Genomic DNA, 19443 nt, shown 5'->3' with positions numbered 1-19443 from the left:
TACATAACTGGTCTGGCATTGTCTGCCGAGATGGTTCCTGCATTGTATCCAGTGCTGAGAAGAGAGGCTTTGGCTTCCCTTGGATGCTGAACTGGTTTAAATGGGTTTGCTACTTTTGTATTATGCTGTGTCGGTGTATGCTGCCATCATTTGAGGGCTGACTCCTGCCTTATGTCTGATGCTGCTGCGATAGGCTCCAATCCTAAGGACCCTGAGATGGATTCAATTGCTTGGAGAATGTTATGGTAAGGGTGGCATGGTGGCACAGTGGGTAGCGGTGCTGCCTCGCAGTAAGGAGACCTGGGTTCGCTTCCCTGGTCCTCCCTGTGTGGAGTTTGCATGTTCTCCCCGTGTTTCAGAGTATTCCGGTTTCCTCCCACAGTCCAAAAGACATGCAGGTTAGGTGCATTGGTGATTCTAAATTGTCCCTAGTGTGTGTGTGTGTGTGTGTATGCCCTGCGGTGGGCTGGTGCCCTGCATGGGGTTTGGTTCCTGCCTTGCGCCCTGTGTTGGCTGAGATTGGCTCCAGCAGACCCCGGTGACCCTGTAGTTACGATATAGCAGGTTGGATAATGGATGGATGGATGTTATTGTATTTTCTGTTTGTACAAATTGGTGGTCCATCCAGGGTGCATTCCAGCCTTGCACCTGGTGCTTAGAGCATTGGGTTTGCCCACCCCACTGCAACTCAGAATTAGATTGATTGGTTTAAGCCTATCCTATCCCAGCAAGCATTGGATGCAAGGCGCGAACGACTCATGAACAGGGCACCAATCCATCGCAGGCTGAACAGACGCACACACTCAGGCAAATTTAGCATCGCCGGACCACCTAACCTGCATGTCTTTGCACTGTGGGAGAAAACTGAAGGTAAATCCACCTAGGCACGGGGAGAACATGCAAACTCCATGCAAGGTGGACCTGGAATGTGAACCACGATCAACTTACGGTGTGCCACCATGCCACCCTTATTTGTTTTGAGATAATCCACCTTATGTCTGTCCATGTGTCAGGCCTGTTGCTGGCACATCACAAATATTTTTAGTAATAAAATGCACTGCAGTTGCCATTCTAACAGATGGTGTATCCCAAAAATGAACACTGCCTTTGCAAGTGCCATACCAAATGGCATATAACAGAGGCATAATCATTGCATTTGTCATTCCAACAGATGGTGCATCACAAACAGACACCTTACAATGGATGTGCTGTGAGTGACGTCGTAGGGATTGGGGACTGATGTTGCACTCTGCCGACTTCATATACATTAGCTGATGCCTCAGCGCTTGAATTGAAGCTGTAGTACAGTAGTCCATAATTTATCTGGGCCTGTGCTGGTGGCTTTTCTTATGAGCCTTATGCCCCTGCCGTTCATTTGGATATTTCATGGCTGATTCATCGGTTTTCTATCAGAGCAAACCAAACTGTGCACCACAACAGCTGAGCCTTGAGATAGTCAGCGTTCTTTGTAATCTGTGAATGTTCTCTTTTCTGTTTATTTTATTTTGAAAAGTGTTGGTTTTCCCCGTTAAATTCTCATTTTTTACGCCTTCTTAAGTGCTCTCAGTCTGATGTTTATTTTGCCAATACGTGGTAAGTGAGTGCTGTGAAATATCAGGCCTAAACACCTACTGTGAAACAAAAGGCAAAAACAATCAAAACAGGAGTAGCCGGCCATGAGCAGGAAGTCATTAATCTCTCCTGTTGCACTCTTTATGGCATCTTGTCGAGGGCGGCCAAAGTTCAGTGCTGCTGAAATTAATACAATCAAAGTTATTTTTTTTTTTTAATTTTCTTGTCAGACACATTTACCCCATCGTGATTATTAAATTACTAGCACAGCAACAGCCCATTGAGCTTCATGACTAAGTCCGTCTGTTTCAATCGCGTCATGCGTTTGTGAACCTCTGTGCACCTGACATGCCTTTGGATATTCTAGCCTTTACACTCCTCTTTCTTTGTGCTTCTTGGTGCCTTTCTTCATCAGACATGCCAGTCCTGCTTTGGACCATGTGGCACACAGACACCGCCACTATGCACTTCATTCACTGGCCTTTGTTCAAGAGGACATTCCTGCCCTCTTGTGGACGCCGGACAACATTACAACCGACCAGGGGTACGAATGCTGGATAGATGGACCAGACATCTTATCGCTTTATATATATATATATATATATATATATATATATATGTATACAAGTATACAGTGGGTACTGAAAGTATTCAGGCCCCCTTCAATTTTTCACTCTTTGTTGTATTGCAGCCATTTGCTAAAATCATTTAAATTATTTTTTTCCTCATTAATGTACACACAGCACTCCATATTGACAGACAAAAAAAAGAATTTTTGAAATTGTTGCAGATTTATTAAAAAAGACAAACTGAAATATCACCTGGTCCTAAGTATTCAGACCCTTTGCTCAGTGTTTAGTAGAAGCACCCTTTTGAGCTTGGAGTCAGGAGTCTTCTTGGGAAAGATGCAACAAGTTTTTCACACCTGGATTTGGGGATCCTCTGCCATTCCTCCTTGCAGATCCTCTCCAGTTCTGTCAGGTTGGATGGTAAACTCTGGTGGACAGCCATTTGTAGGTCTCTCCAGAGATGCTCAATTGGGTTTAAGTCGGGGCTCTGGCTGGGCCATTCAAGAACAGTCACAGAGTTGTTGTGAAGCCACTCCTTCGTTATTTTAGCTGTGTGCTTAGGGTCATTGTCTTGTTGGAAGGTAAACCTTCGGCCCAGTCTGAGGTCCTTAGCACTCTGGAGAAGGTTTTTGTCCAGGATATCCCTGTACTTGGCCGCATTCATCTTTCCCTCATTTGCAACCAGTCGTCCTGTCCCTGCAGCTGAAAAACACCCCCACAGCATGATGCTGCCACCACCATGCTTCACTGTGGGGACTGTATTGGACAAGTGATGAGCAGTGCCTGGTTTTCTCCACACATACCACTTAGAATTAAGGCCAAAAAGTTCTATCTTGGAGTTTGCTAAAAGACACCTGAAGGACTCTGAGATGGTGAGAAATAAGATTCTCTGGTCTGATGAGACGAAGATAGAACTTTTTGGCCTTAATTCTAAGCAGTATGTGTGGAGACAACCAGGCACTGCTCATCACTTGGATGACTGGTTGCAATCGAGGGTGTCTTTTAGCAAACTCCAAGATAGAACTTTTTGGCCTTAATTCTAAGTGGTATGTGTGGAGAAAACCAGGCACTGCTCATCACTTGTCCAATACAGTCCCCACAGTGAAGCATGGTGGTGGCAGCATCATGCTGTGGGGGTGTTTTTCAGCTGCAGGGACAGGACGACTGGTTGCAAATGAGGGAAAGATGAATGCGGCCAAGTACAGGGATATCCTGGACAAAAACCTTCTCCAGAGTGCTAAGGACCTCAGACTGGGCTGAAGGTTTACCTTCCAACAAGTCAATGACCCTAAGCACACAGCTAAAATAACGAAGGAGTGGCTTCACAACAACTCTGTGACTGTTCTTGAATGGCCTAGCCAGAACCCTGACTTAAACCCAATTGAACATCTCTGGAGAGACCTAAAAATGGCTGTCCACCAACGTTTACCATCCAACCTGACTGAACTGGAGAGGATCTGTAAGGAGGAATGGCAGAGGATCCCCAAATCCAGGTGTGAAAAATTTGTTGCATCTTTCCCAAGAAGACTCCTGGCTGTATGAGCTCAAAAGGGGGCTTCTACTAAATACTGAGCAAAGGGTCTGAATACTTAGGACCAGGTGAGATTTCAGTTTGTCTTTTTTAATAAATCTGCAACAATTTCAAAAATTCTTTTTTTTGTCTGTCAATATGGGGTGCTGTGCGTACATTAATGAGGGAAAAAATTAATTTAAATGATTTTAGCAAATGGCTGCAATATAACAAAGAGTGAAAAATTAAAGGGGGTCTGAATACTTTCCGCACCCACTGTATATGTGTATGATCGTATGTATATGTTCAGTATGTGTATATATCTCTCTGGGACGAGATGTGGCTTTTTCACACAGATATTTTCATGTCCCACGAGACAAAACTTTGTGCCAAGAGATTTAATCACTCCTGTGGCCGGAAATAAAAGACAAAGAGTAGATGACAAAGTAGAACATCATAAAGAAATTAAAAATGGTGCGATACACATGCAGAGCACGTTAGAGATAATGAAAGTATGCAAAGTTTTAAACAAATGATAAAGAAAGATCACCTTAGCGCAAACAAATGGAAATTATTACTTGGTAAAAATAACGAAACAGCGAAAAGAGATCGAATATATTGTTTGGATTTAATCTTTTAAGTCAGACACTTGTAGATCGTCTAATTCGTGTTGCCATCAGGGAAAAGTAGTGTTTCTTCCCAATGGAGAGGAGTATCCGCAAGAATTAAAAGATGTGTTGTTTAGTGAAAGTGAATATACATACGCGAGCGGCAAAAACGTGAAGTGGCTGGTGCATAGCGCAGGACGGGGAAGTTGGTGAGCGAAGTGAGCAGGGGTGAATATATATATATATATATATATATATATATAATTTATTTATATAAATAAAATAAATATATAATATCTTCTTCTATAATACGGTGCCATGGCTGTTCGTTTGTCTGTCCAGGATTTTAAATCACCTGTAGCTCGCAAACCGTTTCACCTATTGACTTGAAATTTGGTACACATATACTACGTGACGTCTACTATCCGCTTTTTGGGGTGAAGATTTTTATTACTCTTTTTATTTTTATTTTATTTTATTGTAGAATGAACTCTCAGCAGCACGCAGCAGGGCGGCCGTGTGGCGCGTGCGTGTGGGTGCCGTTCTCATTCCCTGCCACCTTCGCTAATCATTCTTGAGACAGATTGAAGACTTAAGTGAAAAAGTAAAGAAAGTTTACTAAGTAATTCTAACACAAAAACTAACGTAGCCAGTTTTACCGCGAAAAGATGCCGACGAAAGAAGAGAAGAAGCGGGCCGCTATGGTAGAGAAAAGAAGAGCTGCTCAGGAAGCAGCAAGCGCATTAACCTCTGAGCAAATGAATGATAAACGTACAGAGAAAGAGGATGAAGACTATGAATGTTCAAGTCAAGTGTATTCACTGCACGTTATCATGCAGTACGCCATTACTGGTTTATATATATTATAAATGAAAAATTTGAGACGAGACTATCACCAAGAGATTTTTTCAAGTCCCGCCCTCCTCTCACCTCTCATTGGTGTGAATGCTTTTGTCAGACACAGTTCCTGTGCTCTCAGCTCTTACAAATTGTTACGTTTTCAGTTAAAGTGTAAGTTTAAAAAGTATTTGCGTGTTAATTTCAAAGCCAAGCAGGATGAAAATGTATAACGCACCAAATGCCTCTAATGCAACATGAAACATAATTTTCTTTCAATTTATTACGTTTTACTATTGTATACTATGGTTAATTACTCGATGTAATGTAAAATAGTTAGTTCTATTATGCATATGTAACAATTCCCATGAAAATAACAATCTGTTTAAATTGCACATCTGCATCACCATCCGCGAGCAGCAGAGCAGCCCAAAGATTTTTGTGTCATCAGACCAGAGAATCTTTTTCTTCATGGTCTCCATTGGTCTTCGCAAACTCCAAGCAGACGTTAGCTTCTCTACCATCAATGCCTGACTGCTGGAGTGATGCTGAGATGGTCATCCTCCTGACAAGTGCTCTTCATCTCATCAGTGGACTTGCGATACTCTGTTTGAGTGACCAGTGTAACAGGTGGCTGGGGCGTCTGCACAGCCGGGGTGCCTGGAAGCTGGAAGGACTGGGAGAGGACCAATACCTCCCCCGGGACACGAGAGGGCAACCGCCCTGGTTCGCAGGTGGGCCACATGTTTGGAGCTGGGAAGCTCCACTTGGTTGGGACACGTGGCCACCACCAAGGTCCGGCCAGACTTTCCCAGAGACGTGGACGGCAGCACTTCCGCCATAACATGGAGTGTTGCCTGGCCAGGAGACAGATACACCTGGTGTGCTTCCGGGTGCTCAGACAGCACTTCCGCCACACCCGGAAGAGCTGCAGGAGGATCGTCGAGAAGCACCTGGAGCACATCCGGGTACTGCATAAAAGGAGCCACCTCTCTCCAGTCAAAGAGCAGGAGTTGGGAGGGAGCGAGACGAAGCTTATGAGAGAGGAGTGTAGGTGGCCAGAAAAGACTAAAAGAGCGAAGGACTGTGAGTGACTGGTGCACTGTACTGGAAAAACAAATACTGTTTATCCTCCAATAAACGCAGAGTCTCTTATTGTCGCCGGTCTCTAATAAGCGCCGGGCTTCAGAGGGGATGCAGCCAAATAGTAGCCGGTCTCTTAACAGTAGCCGGGTCTTTGATATTTGCCTACTAGCGTACATTGTAAGCGTCTGTATCTTTATAGACGTGCGTAATACGTGTGCATATCAGCACGTTGCATATATAAGAAATACGAATATACTGGTTTCTAAAACTGCTTCATTTTCGTGCCGGGTTGACCAGAATATGGTCGTTATAAAGTGATAAACAGAGAGTGGTATAAATGTGTTTTGCTATGAAGAGTCTCCGTGAAGATTCATCACTTTTAACCAGCTGCACATTCCTTATCGTTTTTTACTGCCAACGAGATTAGCCTAGGTCGTCGGACGCGGGACACATTTACTTATTTTGGACCTGCGAGGCCCTGGATTACGAAATCTACCCTTTGGGCAGAGAGGGGAGTAACAAAGAAAGACCTGCCGTCTTCGTATCCACTAAAGTGGAATTTTCTTGTCATTGCGGATTCGAATGACGAAGAGCAGCGAAATGTACAGAAAGACATTGCCATTTATCTTTAACAGTCTTATGCGGCATGTGAAATCCAAATAAAGTAGCTGTTTGTAATATTAGCCGATATTTTTCTGTACCTACCTGTACCGACACTCGCAAAAAAATATTGTGTTCTGAAGGTTTTTGTTAACAATAGCCGGTCTCTAATAGCAGCCGGTCTCTATTAAGCGCCGGGAGATGAGGCTAGTTTTGCAAATAAACACCGGGGGCCTCTATTGGAGCATATACGGTAAAAGGTGTGTGCTTTGGACATAAGCTGTCTTGGTGTCTGTCCCCGTCGAGGCTGCTTCTCACATCATTTGATTCTTGGTCACCACCCTGCCCAAGGCCCATCTATTCACCATACCATAAACACATGATTGATGGAGCACTGCTGAGATGGTCATTCTCCTGCCAGGTTCTTCTATCTCAGCAGATGACTTCTGAAGGCTCTCCTAGACTGACCGTTGGGTTTTTTATGGTCACCTCCCTGACCAAAGCCCTTCTTTCCGAGTTAATCAGTTTGGCTGGGCGGCACACTCTTGGAAGAGTCCTGGTAGTTCCAAACGTCTTCTATCTCACAATTGTCGAGGCCTCCATGGTCCTCAGACTTCTAGGAATGGTTTGATCTCCATGCCTCTGTCTGTGCCTCCACAAAATTTGATCGTGGAGGTCTACAGAGAGTTCCTTGGACTTTTGTGGCTTAGTTTTTCCTCCTAATATGCAGCGTGAATTGCGGGGCCTTCTGGACACGCCGCACTCGGGTCCTAATCCGGGTGGTATGTCATGTGGTGGGTGTAATAATCAGTGCATGTACTCAACCTTAACACAGGGACACATGTGCCCCTTCTGATCGATGACCGGTCAATCCAGTCTTCTACCGGTGGACACCAGTCAAGTTCTGGAAGCATCTCATGGAGAATGAAAGCAACCTGGAGGCACCCGCGCACAATCTGGAGGGCCACAGCTAAGGGTCCGAGAAATTTCATTTTGCGATTTTGAATACTCGCCTTTCTGGTCACACGTCTTCACTTTTGTCATTATGGGTTGTTGAGTGTAGATCGATGGTCACAAATGGCCAATATATCTGCTTAACACAATGAAGTGTGCAGAAAGTCAAGGGGTCCGAGTGCTTTCTCAAATCAACCGTAAGCTGGAGGTGCTCAGGTGGTCCTTGTCTTCACGCACTGCAATTTCCCAATGAAGGACAAGCCTGTTGCTGGGGTCCTTTAGAGAACCCCAGACGCGTGGAGTAATAAGTGAGCCGGTAGTGTGGTGGCCTGTAGGACTTTGTGGCAATGGTCAGAACTCAACTTGATGTTCTTTTGGAGAAAACGGACAGGCTGGAGCTGCCAGCTTTGTTGTTCTAATTGTTTTTAACTCGTCTCCCAAATGCTGGGTCGGCTACGATGGGTTGAGGCCAACCAAGACGTATGGGTGCTGCAATGAATCTAACCTGTGATTTAAACTGTACCCTCACTAAGAGATCATAACCCCGTTTATTTGAATTAAATCTGTAGGTATTCCAGAAAGAAGAAATTGAGCCCTTGCAAGGCAAGCTGCAGGATGTCAACTGGATTGGTCAAGGCCTCATTCAGAGTGCGGCCAAAACGACCAACACACAGAAACTGGAGCAGGACCTGGAAGACATCAACATGCGGTGTAACACACTTAACAAAAAGGTACGCTTTGCTTCTCCCAGCAGGCTAATGGAGCTAAATGTATAGTTAGGATCAGTCGAGGGGGCTCAAGTGTCCAGCCCTGCATCAATCAGAACCTTCTCACCTACCCAGCAGCCCCACCACCTGCACTTCAGAAGAGGACGTCCACCTGGAGCTAAGCCTGTTCAGTACTTGGATGGGAGACCACCTAGGACAGGGGTCCCCAACTCCGGTCCTGGAGGGCCCCAGTGGCTGCAGGTTTTCTTTCTAACCCTTTTCTTAATCAGTGGCCTGTTTTTGCTGCTAATTCAGTTCTTTTGATTTCATTGTAATTGAGTTGCTCTTGAAGACTCAGAACCCTTAATTGTTTCTTTATGCTTAATTAGCAGTCAAACAAAAATGAGAATACAAAGTGAGCCAAAATAACTGGTGTCCGTCATACAATATCTGAGAAGAAAGATGAGGGTCTCAGAAATATTGATCTGCTCCGGACCCCCAAAATATTTGACCAGAGCTCTTAGAAAAGAGAAAAATAATTTCAGAAATGTCTGCCATTGCACAATGAGAGCAGCAACAAGCCACAGAATTAAAAAATGAGTTTAATTAACGACAAGACCTCATTAAGCAACTGGTTGGAGTTTGAGGCCCTGAGGTGGTCTTCTGTCAGCTCACTCACTTGTCGTTAATTAAACCTGTTCTTTAATTCCATGGCTTGTTAATGCTCTCATTGTGCAATAGCAGACATTTTCAGAATTGTTGATTTTCTCTTTTCTAAGAGCACTGGTAGAATGTTTTGGGGGTCCGGAGCAGATCAACATTCCTGAGACCCTCACTGTTCTTTATTTTCAGATATTATATGATGGTCACAATTTGCTGGTCATGTTTTGGTTAATTTTGTATCTCATGATTGTTTGGCTGCTAATTAAAGGAAAAAAAAACAATTAAGGGGTCCGAGCCTTCAAGAGCAAGTCAAATAAAAATAATTCAAAAGAAGTGAATTAGGAGCAAAAATAAGTCACTAATTAAGAAATGGGTTAGAATGAAAACCTGCAGCTACTGGGGCCTTCCAGGACCGGAGTTGGGGACCCCTGATCTAGGACAAGCTGAGGTTGCTGCTGGAAGAGGTGATGGTTGGGCCAGCAGGAGGCGCTTACTCTGTGGTGTGTGTGTGGATCCTAATGACGCTGTTCAGATGAGACGTAAACCCGAGGTCCTGACTCTCTGTGGTCGTTAACGATCCATGAGCATCCTTGGTAAAGAGTAGGGTGTATCCCGATGTCCTTGCTAGCTTGCCCATCATGACCTCACCCATGCTAGTCCCAGTTTCTAACTGGCCATCTCTCTCACCAGTTCGCCACCTAATAGCTAATATGTGGTGAGAATACTGGTGCAATAATGGCTGCCATCGCATCATCCAGTTGTGTGCTACACATTAGTGGTGGCTGAAGTGGCTCCCCACTCACTCTGGATCTGGAAAGCCCTCTGAGTAGAGAAGAGCACTATATAAATGTAATTAATTAATTATCAATTACCCATCCAATGAAACCTCTGATCTTGGAGGGCCCAGCACATGTTCTGAAATTTACTCATGGAAAATGTGAAACTCCACAGGCCACTCCACCTGTTAACATTGAAAGTATATAGGGGGACACTCCTGTCCCATGTGGTAACAGTTTTATCAGGTTTGGGGGAGGTGGGGGAACAAGGGCTAAGCCCCCAATTATTGCAGATATTAGCAATGCCCTTGGTTAGCGTAGATGTTTTCTTTTTTGCAGTGATGACCTTTAAGAAACGTGCAGCGCATCAGTCATTAGAAGTCTTGACAGATGAAAATACACAATGCTGGCCGAGAGGCCCTGGTGCTTATAAATTTCACACATTCTTCCACAAGTCTAAACACAAAGCTGCGGAGAGGCTCTTGTTTCTTTTTCATGCACTCTTTTAAACTTCAGCCATGACAGCTAATTAGTTGTTACCAACGAAAAAGATTAGGTGTCGCTGGCAGTTGCACACTTAGGAGAGAGGGTGGGCTTGATGGGCTTGAACTACTGTTATGGTCCCCTCCTAGGTTGTCTGAGGGAAGTGTGGAAAATCAACTTTCTAACGTCAAAGCTTAGAAGTTGATTAAACTTGAACAGACACTACACAAGGACAGCAAGTAGTGTGAGAACATGCAATAGGTGTATGGGCATGGGCAAAAACCCCAGAAACGGCATCTAAGATTGTGATTAATAAGCTGTGCGACCCTTCTAAGATGGGTTAAAATCTAAATAATCAACATAGACCTTGGTGTGAACATTTGCAGTCCACCATCTTAGTTGTAGTAATAAAATGCGTTTCATTTATCATTCCAGCAGATGGTGCATTGCAAACGTTTCGTAGTAATAAAATGCATTTCATTTATCATTCCAACAGATTTTGCATTGAAAACATTTGTAGTGATAAAATGCGATGCATTTTTCATTCCAACAGATGGTGCATCACAAACATTAGTAGTAATAATATACATTGCATTTGTCATTCCAACAGGTGGCACATCACCAGTGCCGGTGCTCCAACCTTCTGTTCGGTAGCTAACCCATGCGGCTAGGTTTTTTTCCCCCATAATGATTTGCACCCTAGACAAATGTCTAATTTACCTTAATGGTGGCACCGGTCCTGCGCATCACAAATATTTGTAGTACTGAAATGCATTGCATTTGTCATTCAAACAGATGGTACATCAAAAACATTTGTAGTAATAATGTCATTCTAACAGGCGGCATGTCACCAGTGCTGGTGTCCCAACCTACTATTTTGTAGCTAACCCATGCGGCTGTTTTTTCCCCCTCTTATGATTTGCGTCTTAGGCGAATGCCTAATTTGCCATAATGGTGGCACCATCCCTGCACATCACAAATATTTGTAGTACTAAAATTCATTGCATTTGTCATTCCAACAAATGGCACATCACAAACATTTATAGTACTAAAATGCATTGAATTTGCAATTCCAAAGGATTTCAAATCACAAACATTTTTAGCAATAAAATGCATTTCATTTGTCATTTCACTTTGTGGCCTTTCAGAACGGGAAATCATGTAACACATCATGTGACATTTTGATTGGACCCTTACCAACTCTATATGTGACTTCTGAAGTTCATTGGTTGGCCCAGATCTTATTTAGAGGGTTCATAGCAAAGGACATATGCACTCCCAACTGTTCAGTGTTTTTATTTGTTCCACTTCAGCAATTTGGACTGCATTGTTAAGTCAATTACAGAAAACCCAAATGAAAGGCCATTTTAATTCCAGATTGTAATGCGATAAAACAGGACAAACACTGAAAGGGGTGTGGCGCTGTAGTAGCGGTTAGGATTTTTTGTCACCTTGGAAGTGTAACTCGCTGGCATTTTGTTCTGAGCCCTTCACTTGTGGTGATCCATTTCATAAACCTGTCACACTTGTTTCTTTACAGCCCCCCAGACTGACGTTAACTCGATTATGTTGACCCCTTTTGTAAGTCACTTTGGGCAGAGTGGTAGCTCTGAGGCTGAGGATCTGCGCTGGTATTCAGAAGGTTACCAGTTCAAATTCTCATTACTGCCAAAAGAGATCCTACTCTGCTGGGCCCCTGAGCAAAGCCCTTAACCTGCAATTTCTCCAGGGGTGCTGTGCAATGGCTGACCCTACGCTCTGCTCCCAAGGGGTATGCGAAAACAAACAAATTCCTAATACAAGCTATTGTATAAGGCGAAATGAACGAACAAAATATAAAAGCATCTGCTAATCAAATTTACACAATGTAAGGAAGTGTATTGTACCGTTCTGTACAGCCTCATTCTATTGATGATGAGAAATCCTGGAGTTCCTGAATGATTTGCATTGGAATTTAGACCACCTCAGCAGCCTTCACCTGAAATTAACTTTCCCCACTGCTTTGTGTCCACAGGTCGCAGAACGAGCCGCCCTCCTGCATGAAGCCCTGCTGCACTGTGGCCGATTCCAGGATGCCTTGGAGTCACTCCTCAGTTGGCTGACAGACACTGAAGAACTGGTCGCCAACCAAAAGCCACCTTCTGCTGAGTTCAAAGTGGTGAAGGCGCAGATTCAGGAACAGAAAGTAAGTGCTGTAAAATGTTGATGTGATGTGGTTCTGCACTCACGGTTATTTGAACCAGTGGTGTAACTAGAATCTGATGGGACCCTGGTGCAAAAAATGAATTATGCTATCGCCCTCCATATGAAGGCGAACCCTATATACACTCTTCAGGACTTTGAAGGAACCCCTTCGATCACCATTACAGCTTCAAGTCCTCTTGGGTGAGTCTTTACAAGCTTTGCACCCCTGGGTTTGATCATTTGTGGTAGTAATATGCATTGCATTTATTATTCCAACAGATGGTGCATCACCAGTGCCGGTGCTCCAACCGACAGTTTGGTAGCTAACCCATGCGGCTGGGATCCCCCAAAACCACACACACTTTTATGATTTGCACCCTAGGTGAATGCCTAATTCGCCTTAATGCTGGCACCAGCCCTGCACAACACAAATATTTGTTCTACTAAAATGCATTGCATTTGTCATTCTAGCAGATGGTGCATCACAAATATTTGTAGTAATAAAATGTATTTCATTTGTCATTCCAACAGATGGTGCATCACAAGCATTGGTAGTACTAAAATGCATTGAATTTGTCTTGTCTTCCCAACCACAACATATCACAAAACAGTACTAAAGCACAGTTCAATTCTTCTTCTTCTTCTTCTCTTTCTCTCTCTCTCTTAGTCCTTCGACCTCCACTCCTCCTGGCAAACTTTGTCCACCCCTTCTGACTCTGGCTTCTGGAGTAGTGGCAGCTGGCACCTTTTATAGGGCACCTGGGAGTGCTCCAGGTGCACAATGACCAGCACTTCTGGGTGTGGCGGAGGTGCTGCATCAAAGGGCTCAGCAATTGTCCAGGTGCCCCCTGGTGGTCTCCACCAGCTCCAGCAAGGTTGAGCTTACATGCTTCAAACCTGTGACCACCCTCTGCAAGCGAGGGGGGCTGCCCTCTACCATTCTGGGGGAGGTAATGCTCTGAATGTGCCGTCTCCGCCGGTCATGCCCTCTGGGCATCTCCCGGCTAGTCAAGGCCCACACTTGATAACGAAAAATCACAGAGTGTCTGAATGCTTTGCATTGGAATTTAGACCACCTAAGTGGCCTTCCCCCAAAATTAATTTTCCCCACTGCTTGTGTCCACAGGTCCCAGAACGAGCCGTCTGTTCATTTGTTGTAAGTTTCCTGGATAAGCGTCATATAAAACAGAATTCAATCAGGTGAAAAAAAATATAAATGCACCAGAGTGACTCTTTCTTTTTCATTATCAGCTCCTTCAGCGGCTACTGGAAGACCGTAAACCGACTGTGGACATAATCAAAAGAGAAGGAGAGAAAATATCTGCCTCTGTGGAGTCACCGGATAAGGAGAAGACACTCAAGGAGTTGGTGACCCTCGGTCAACGATGGGAATCCCTGCTCGGGAAAGCAGAAACGAGGTACGTTCAGACTTGCTGTTCTCTTAAATTCGTATCATACACGTGTCTCCAGTCATGCAATCAGACAACTTAAATGGAGACAAGTCGTCACTCTGTTGTATGATGTCATCGCGTGTGTCCTACCCTGGACATGGAGCAGAGAAAGCAAAAGGAGAGATTTGTCTGAGGAGATCAGAAAGAAAATTCTAGAAGGCAAAAGCTAGAAGACGACCATCTCCCAGCAGCTTGATGTTCCCTTGACAACAATTACAAATGTTATGAAGAAGTTGAATGTCAACAGGACTGTAGCCAACCTCCAAAGAATGGACAGAAGGACAGTGGGAATGGTGGACCAAAAGCCGAGGACAACTTCCAAAGAGATCCAAGTTGAGGTCGAGGTCCATCCGTGCAAACCACTTCAGACTGGGGCAACGATTCACCTTTCATCGTGACAATGAGCTAAAGCATACAGCCAGGACAACACTGGAGTGGCTTCGGGGACAAGTGTCTCTGAGTGTCCTAGAATGATCCAGCCAAACCCCCATTAGAACATTTGTGTAGAGACCTGAAGTTGGCAGTCACAATGTCCAGCGCTTTTCGAGTGACGGTAGGCTCAATGGAAGATGACTCAGGAGGACTCCACAATGAAAGCCAGACTGAAATTTGCTCAAACACATACTGACAAGCCACAATGACTTCTGGGAGAATGTCTTGTGGACAGATGGGACACAACTGGAGCTTCTTGGCAGGTCACATCAGCTCAATGTCCACAGACGAGAAAATGAAGCTTTCAAAGCAAAGAGCAGGAGACCTACTGTGAGACATGCTTAGGTTTTGGGGTTTCTTTGCTCCATCTGGCACAGGGGGCCTCGAGTCTGTGCAGGGAACAATGAAATCTCAAGACCACCAAGACATTCTGGAGCGAAACGTACTGCCCAGTGTCAGGAAGCTCCATCTCAATTACAGATCGTGGACCCTCTGACAGGATGATGAGCCAAAACCTACAGGTAAGAACACCAAGAATGTTCTGAAGTGGCCTTCTAGGAGCCCCGATTTGAATCCCACCAAACACCTATGGAAAGAAATGAAACAAACCATCTGCAGAAGGAAGACTCCCCCCCTTCAGACCTAACCCACGAGTGGAAACAGGTGACAAAGGTCTCACAGAGAGCTCCAGGAATCACGTGTGTGTGTGTGTGGAGGAATTGTAAACTCCAAAGGTTGCGCCACAAGATGTGAGTTGAAGGGTCCCATCATGTCAGTCCATTTGAGTTACGATTTGAAATGTTCTGTTGAATCAAAAGCACCTTCTGATTTTTTTATTTAAAATAACGTTCCTGCCTTTTTTTTTTTTTCTTTTTCGAACAAGCCTGGCACCAGCCCTGCGCAATATAAATATTAGTACTACTAAAATGCATTGCATTTGTCATTCCAGCAGATGGTGCATCACAAATATTTGTAGTAATAAAATGCATTGAATTTGTCTCTTCTTCCCAACCACAAAACAGTACTAAAGCACAGTTCTCTTCTTGATCTTCTTCTTCTTCTTCTTCTTCTTCTTCTTCTTCTTCTTCTTCTCTTTCTCTCTCTCTCTCTTATAGGCACAGGCAGCTGGAGTGCATTCTCGTGGTGGCCCAACAGTTCCACGAAACCCTGGAGCCTCTGACCGAGTGGTTGACATCCATGGAAAAGCGTCTCGCAAACACAGAGCCCATTGGCACCCAGACCAAGAAATTAGAAGAGCAAATCTCTCAGCACAAGGTACCACCACATTAACACCCCACCCTGACGTCAGTAGGTGCTGCGTCGGTTAACGTTGAAGTTTTTTGGGTTTTTTTGATGCATGAATTTATTTGACTTTTAAGTTCTCCCCCATCTTTGATTTTATTTGCATTTGTGTTGTTTTTCGTTCATCATCTTCTGCATGTTCCTTTCTGTTGCTTCATTTGCCCTTCACGTAGGCGTTAGAAGACGACATAATGGCTCATAGCAAAAACTTGCACCAGGCCATTAGCGTTGGTCAGACTCTAAAAACTCTGAGCTCTCCGGACGACAAGGACTCGGTTCAAAGCAAAGTAGACTCAGCCCAGAGTCAGTTTGGCGAGCTCCAGGAGACGAGCGGCAGGAAGGCGGCCATGCTGCAGCAGGCCTTCTCCAACGCTCAGCACTTTGGGGAAGACGAAGTCGCGCTCATGAACTGGTTAAGCGAAGTTCACGAAAAGCTGAGCAACGTGGCCGTCCACGATTATCACCCCGACCTCCTCCAGAAGCAGGATGCGGAACAACGGGTATCCTCATTATCTTTTTTCTTTTTTTTTTCCCCCATTGTTATTTACTTTTTAATTATTTTCTTTAATGGATTAAGTCATTTGTATCTTTTTGCATCTTTGCTTGTTTGTTTCCTTTTTTTGCATTTCAAAATTGAATCTTTGTCTGCCGTGAACGCTTTCTGCAGTCCTCTCACTTTCTCATCTCTTTAGGGGCTGCACGTGGACATCATACAAAAGAAACAGAATGTGGACTTGGCGATTCAGAACGGCCTGGAGCTCCTGAAACAAACAACAGGTGAGCAAAAAAAACAAAACACAAGACGTCGCTCATGCCCAAACGTTTAAATCCTGCCAGCTTCTTCATCTGTGGCACCTGCACAGACTCTTCAGACTCGCTTTCACCTTTCCGTATGTCGCAGCCTCGTGTTAAAATCATTGACTTTCGTTTTTTTTCCCCCTCATCAAACAACAATAAACACCCCAGAATGACAAAGCGAAAGAAAACAGGAGGTCAGCAATTATTGGAAATTTATTAAAAATAATACATGGAAGTCTCACCTTGATTCAAGTATTCAGACCCTTTACTCTGCACTTAGTTGAAGCCCCTTTGGGGTCTTCTTGGGTCTGATGTGACGACCTGGAATTTTTTTTTTTTTGTAAACAGTTTTTTTCTTTCTTAACTAGAGGGCACTGCCCCCTGCTCTCTTCACTCACCAACACCCAGGGCTGGGTGCTGGGCATCTGCTGTGTCGTGGCTGAGCTGCTCATAGGGTGTCGGGGCGCCCCTCTGTTAGAGACAGCGATTGTATTTAAAGAGCTGGTTTGTGGGGCGCAGGAGGACGACGGTTTGGTGCTTAGTTATTACAGTTAGAAAATCAGTTACTTGAGTATTTCACTACACATGTCTATATGCTTTTTCTAATTATTTATTTTTCAAAACCAAAACCTAACAGAACAAAAAATGTAGGGGACAAAACAAAAAAATATATTTTTTTCCTGCATATTAATGCTTGTTCTATTTTTTTTTTCCAAAAACAAAACAAAACTAAATGTAACAGAACAAAAAAAAAATCAGAGAAAAAAAAAAACAGAAGCTAACCTAACGTAACAAACTAAGGGTTGGGAGCAGCACTGAGAACAGCGCGTTGTCACACCCACTACACAGTGAACCTGAAAAACACAAAAGACACATCTTTTTCCCTACATGAATGCTTATTTTATTTTATTTTTTTTAAAACAAAGCCTAACAGAACAAAAAATTCAGAGGAAAAACAAAAAAAAACAAAAACACGTCCTTCTCCCCAGTATGAAAGCTTATTCTATTTTTTTTAAAAGCGAAACCCACAGCTCGTGTCCACAGGTGAAGGTGGGAATGTCGACCATCCCGTAAATCGAGTGCTTGGCCTTTCCGCCCAGCTGTCTCTTCTTCCCCACGACTGACCCTTACAACGCTATTCCAATCCTCCATTCTCTTCGTCCCTCGCTCGTGATCCAGAGATACTTCACCTGAGGCAGCAGCTCATGTCCAACCTGGAGAGGACAGTCCACCGTTTGAGGGCTGAAAACCACGACCTCGGACTTGGAGGTGCTGATCCTCATCCTAGCTGCTTTACACTCGTCTGTAACGAAACTAAAAACCATCACACAGCCCTGGACCCCTAACTTACACTTCACCACGGTGCTTGAACTGCTGTATTAGGTACCTGATGCCTGTAATGGAAGGTCTCTCTTGTTGGGTTTTGTCCCTGTGTGCGGGTTGCAGGCTGCCGCCGGTGGTTCGCGCGTTTCTATTGTTTATAATGGTGGTGGGTCACAAAGACACCTACGTGCAAAAAAGTGGATGACACCACCAGAAAGGTTGGGGAGCACTGCTAGGTTCTGTAATGTTTGATATGAAGTGAGTCGAACTGGGAAAATAAAGAAATTTATAGCCCTACTGACAAGTGAAACAAATTAAAATAAGACAAAACAAGGCTTCAAATGATTAGCCCATCGCAGCTGCCAGCCTGACTAGAGCCAATTGTATGAAGTGACTCATAAAACTGCATGGTAATTTAGTGTCTTGAATTTCATTGACCTAATGGTACCCTGAAGGGAATTGTGGTGGTCTCAAAACTCGGTGCCCCCTTTGACGTTTGTTAGCGATCGCATACTGAGATTGTTCTCTTTATTGCGGTCCTCCAGGGAAAAGCAGGCAGTTGAGATTCTACTTCTTGTCTGTATGTTCTTTGGTTTCTTTGTTTTGTGTACGTTTTGGTCTGGAGGTCTAAACCATCTGCAGCTGATGATGATGGTCCAACACCCACCTGCACTGAAGCGGTCTTACTAGCTGCTGCTGAAGCAGCTTGGTGGGGTGGCAGATATAAAGATGTTGCTTCCTGAGTGCGATGGGCACCCTGACTCTTTGTCTATGAGGACCCTGCACGTTCTCCTTGGGTCTGTGTTGGTCTTTTTATCCCCTCACATCCCCAAAGATGTGCATGTTAGGTGAATTCAAGGATCTTCAAAGTTGGTCCTCAGGGATCCATAGTGGCTGATGGCTTTTATTCCAACTCTGTTTCTTAATGAAAATTCACTTCTTGCCCTTGAAACACTCGTTACTCAAACACCATTTTTAGGCTTCATTTTTGTGGTCTCCTTTGTTTTCGATTTCCCACCCTTAATTGCTTGTTTTAGCCTGAAACAGCTGCAGTCTCTGTCTTTAATGGCCCATTGTGAAAAGCAAGTCTGTCTAACTTGCTTCCATCTACACCTCTGTGTATTCATCATGATTTCTGGCTAATAAAAAAATCTGGAAGAAAGCCGAAGCGAATCAAAGTGAGGGGCTTTTGAATTTGGATGATATCCTTAAGAAAAGGAGATTAAAAAAAATCTACAATATAGGAATGAAGAAAAAGGGAGGAAGAGTGAGCACAAAGGACTTGTTGGTATCGGTGGTAGTGAGCGTGCGCAATCCTCAAACACACCGGTTCACTTAATGTTGGGGCTCCATGACGATGAGGGGCCGCATGTGCCTCTTTGGGTTACTCTTAGTCAGGACCTCATCTCTGACATTGCTGCCATGGGTAACCATGACTCCTGACAGCAGACAGAGAGATGGCAGCCAGAAGACTGCAATAATATCCAACTGCAGAACTGCACAGTCCATACATGCGGTTAAGGTTAGAGTTGGGTGAGTTTAGAGGGTTAGTTGATCTGATTGGTGCCAACTCCTACCACCAAACTGC

The 19443-nt window shown here is 44.2% G+C and overlaps 1 protein-coding gene across 13 annotated transcripts in view; it reads left to right on the top strand.

Annotated features, from left to right (window-relative positions):
- The window catches only part of dst (dystonin), a 413393-nt gene that overhangs the window by 329491 nt on the left and 64459 nt on the right, over window positions 1–19443 (top strand). For 11 of the 13 annotated variants that reach the window (XM_039739122.1, XM_039739120.1, XM_039739118.1 and 8 more), the window contains 6 exons: window positions 8306–8467; window positions 12380–12550; window positions 13801–13967; window positions 15548–15707; window positions 15908–16234; window positions 16427–16511. In XM_039739122.1, the coding sequence (XP_039595056.1) occupies window positions 8306–8467; window positions 12380–12550; window positions 13801–13967; window positions 15548–15707; window positions 15908–16234; window positions 16427–16511 (1072 nt within the window). The remainder of the gene's footprint in view (window positions 1–8305; window positions 8468–12379; window positions 12551–13800; window positions 13968–15547; window positions 15708–15907; window positions 16235–16426; window positions 16512–19443) is intronic. The other 2 variants (XM_039739124.1, XM_039739123.1) reach the window with 1 other exon arrangement.

The sequence above is a fragment of the Polypterus senegalus genome, chromosome 16, assembly GCF_016835505.1.
Source record: "Polypterus senegalus isolate Bchr_013 chromosome 16, ASM1683550v1, whole genome shotgun sequence".
Taxonomy (NCBI): domain Eukaryota; kingdom Metazoa; phylum Chordata; class Cladistia; order Polypteriformes; family Polypteridae; genus Polypterus; species Polypterus senegalus.
Note: the sequence above shows the minus strand (reverse complement) of the source record. Positions and strands in the feature narration are given on the sequence as shown.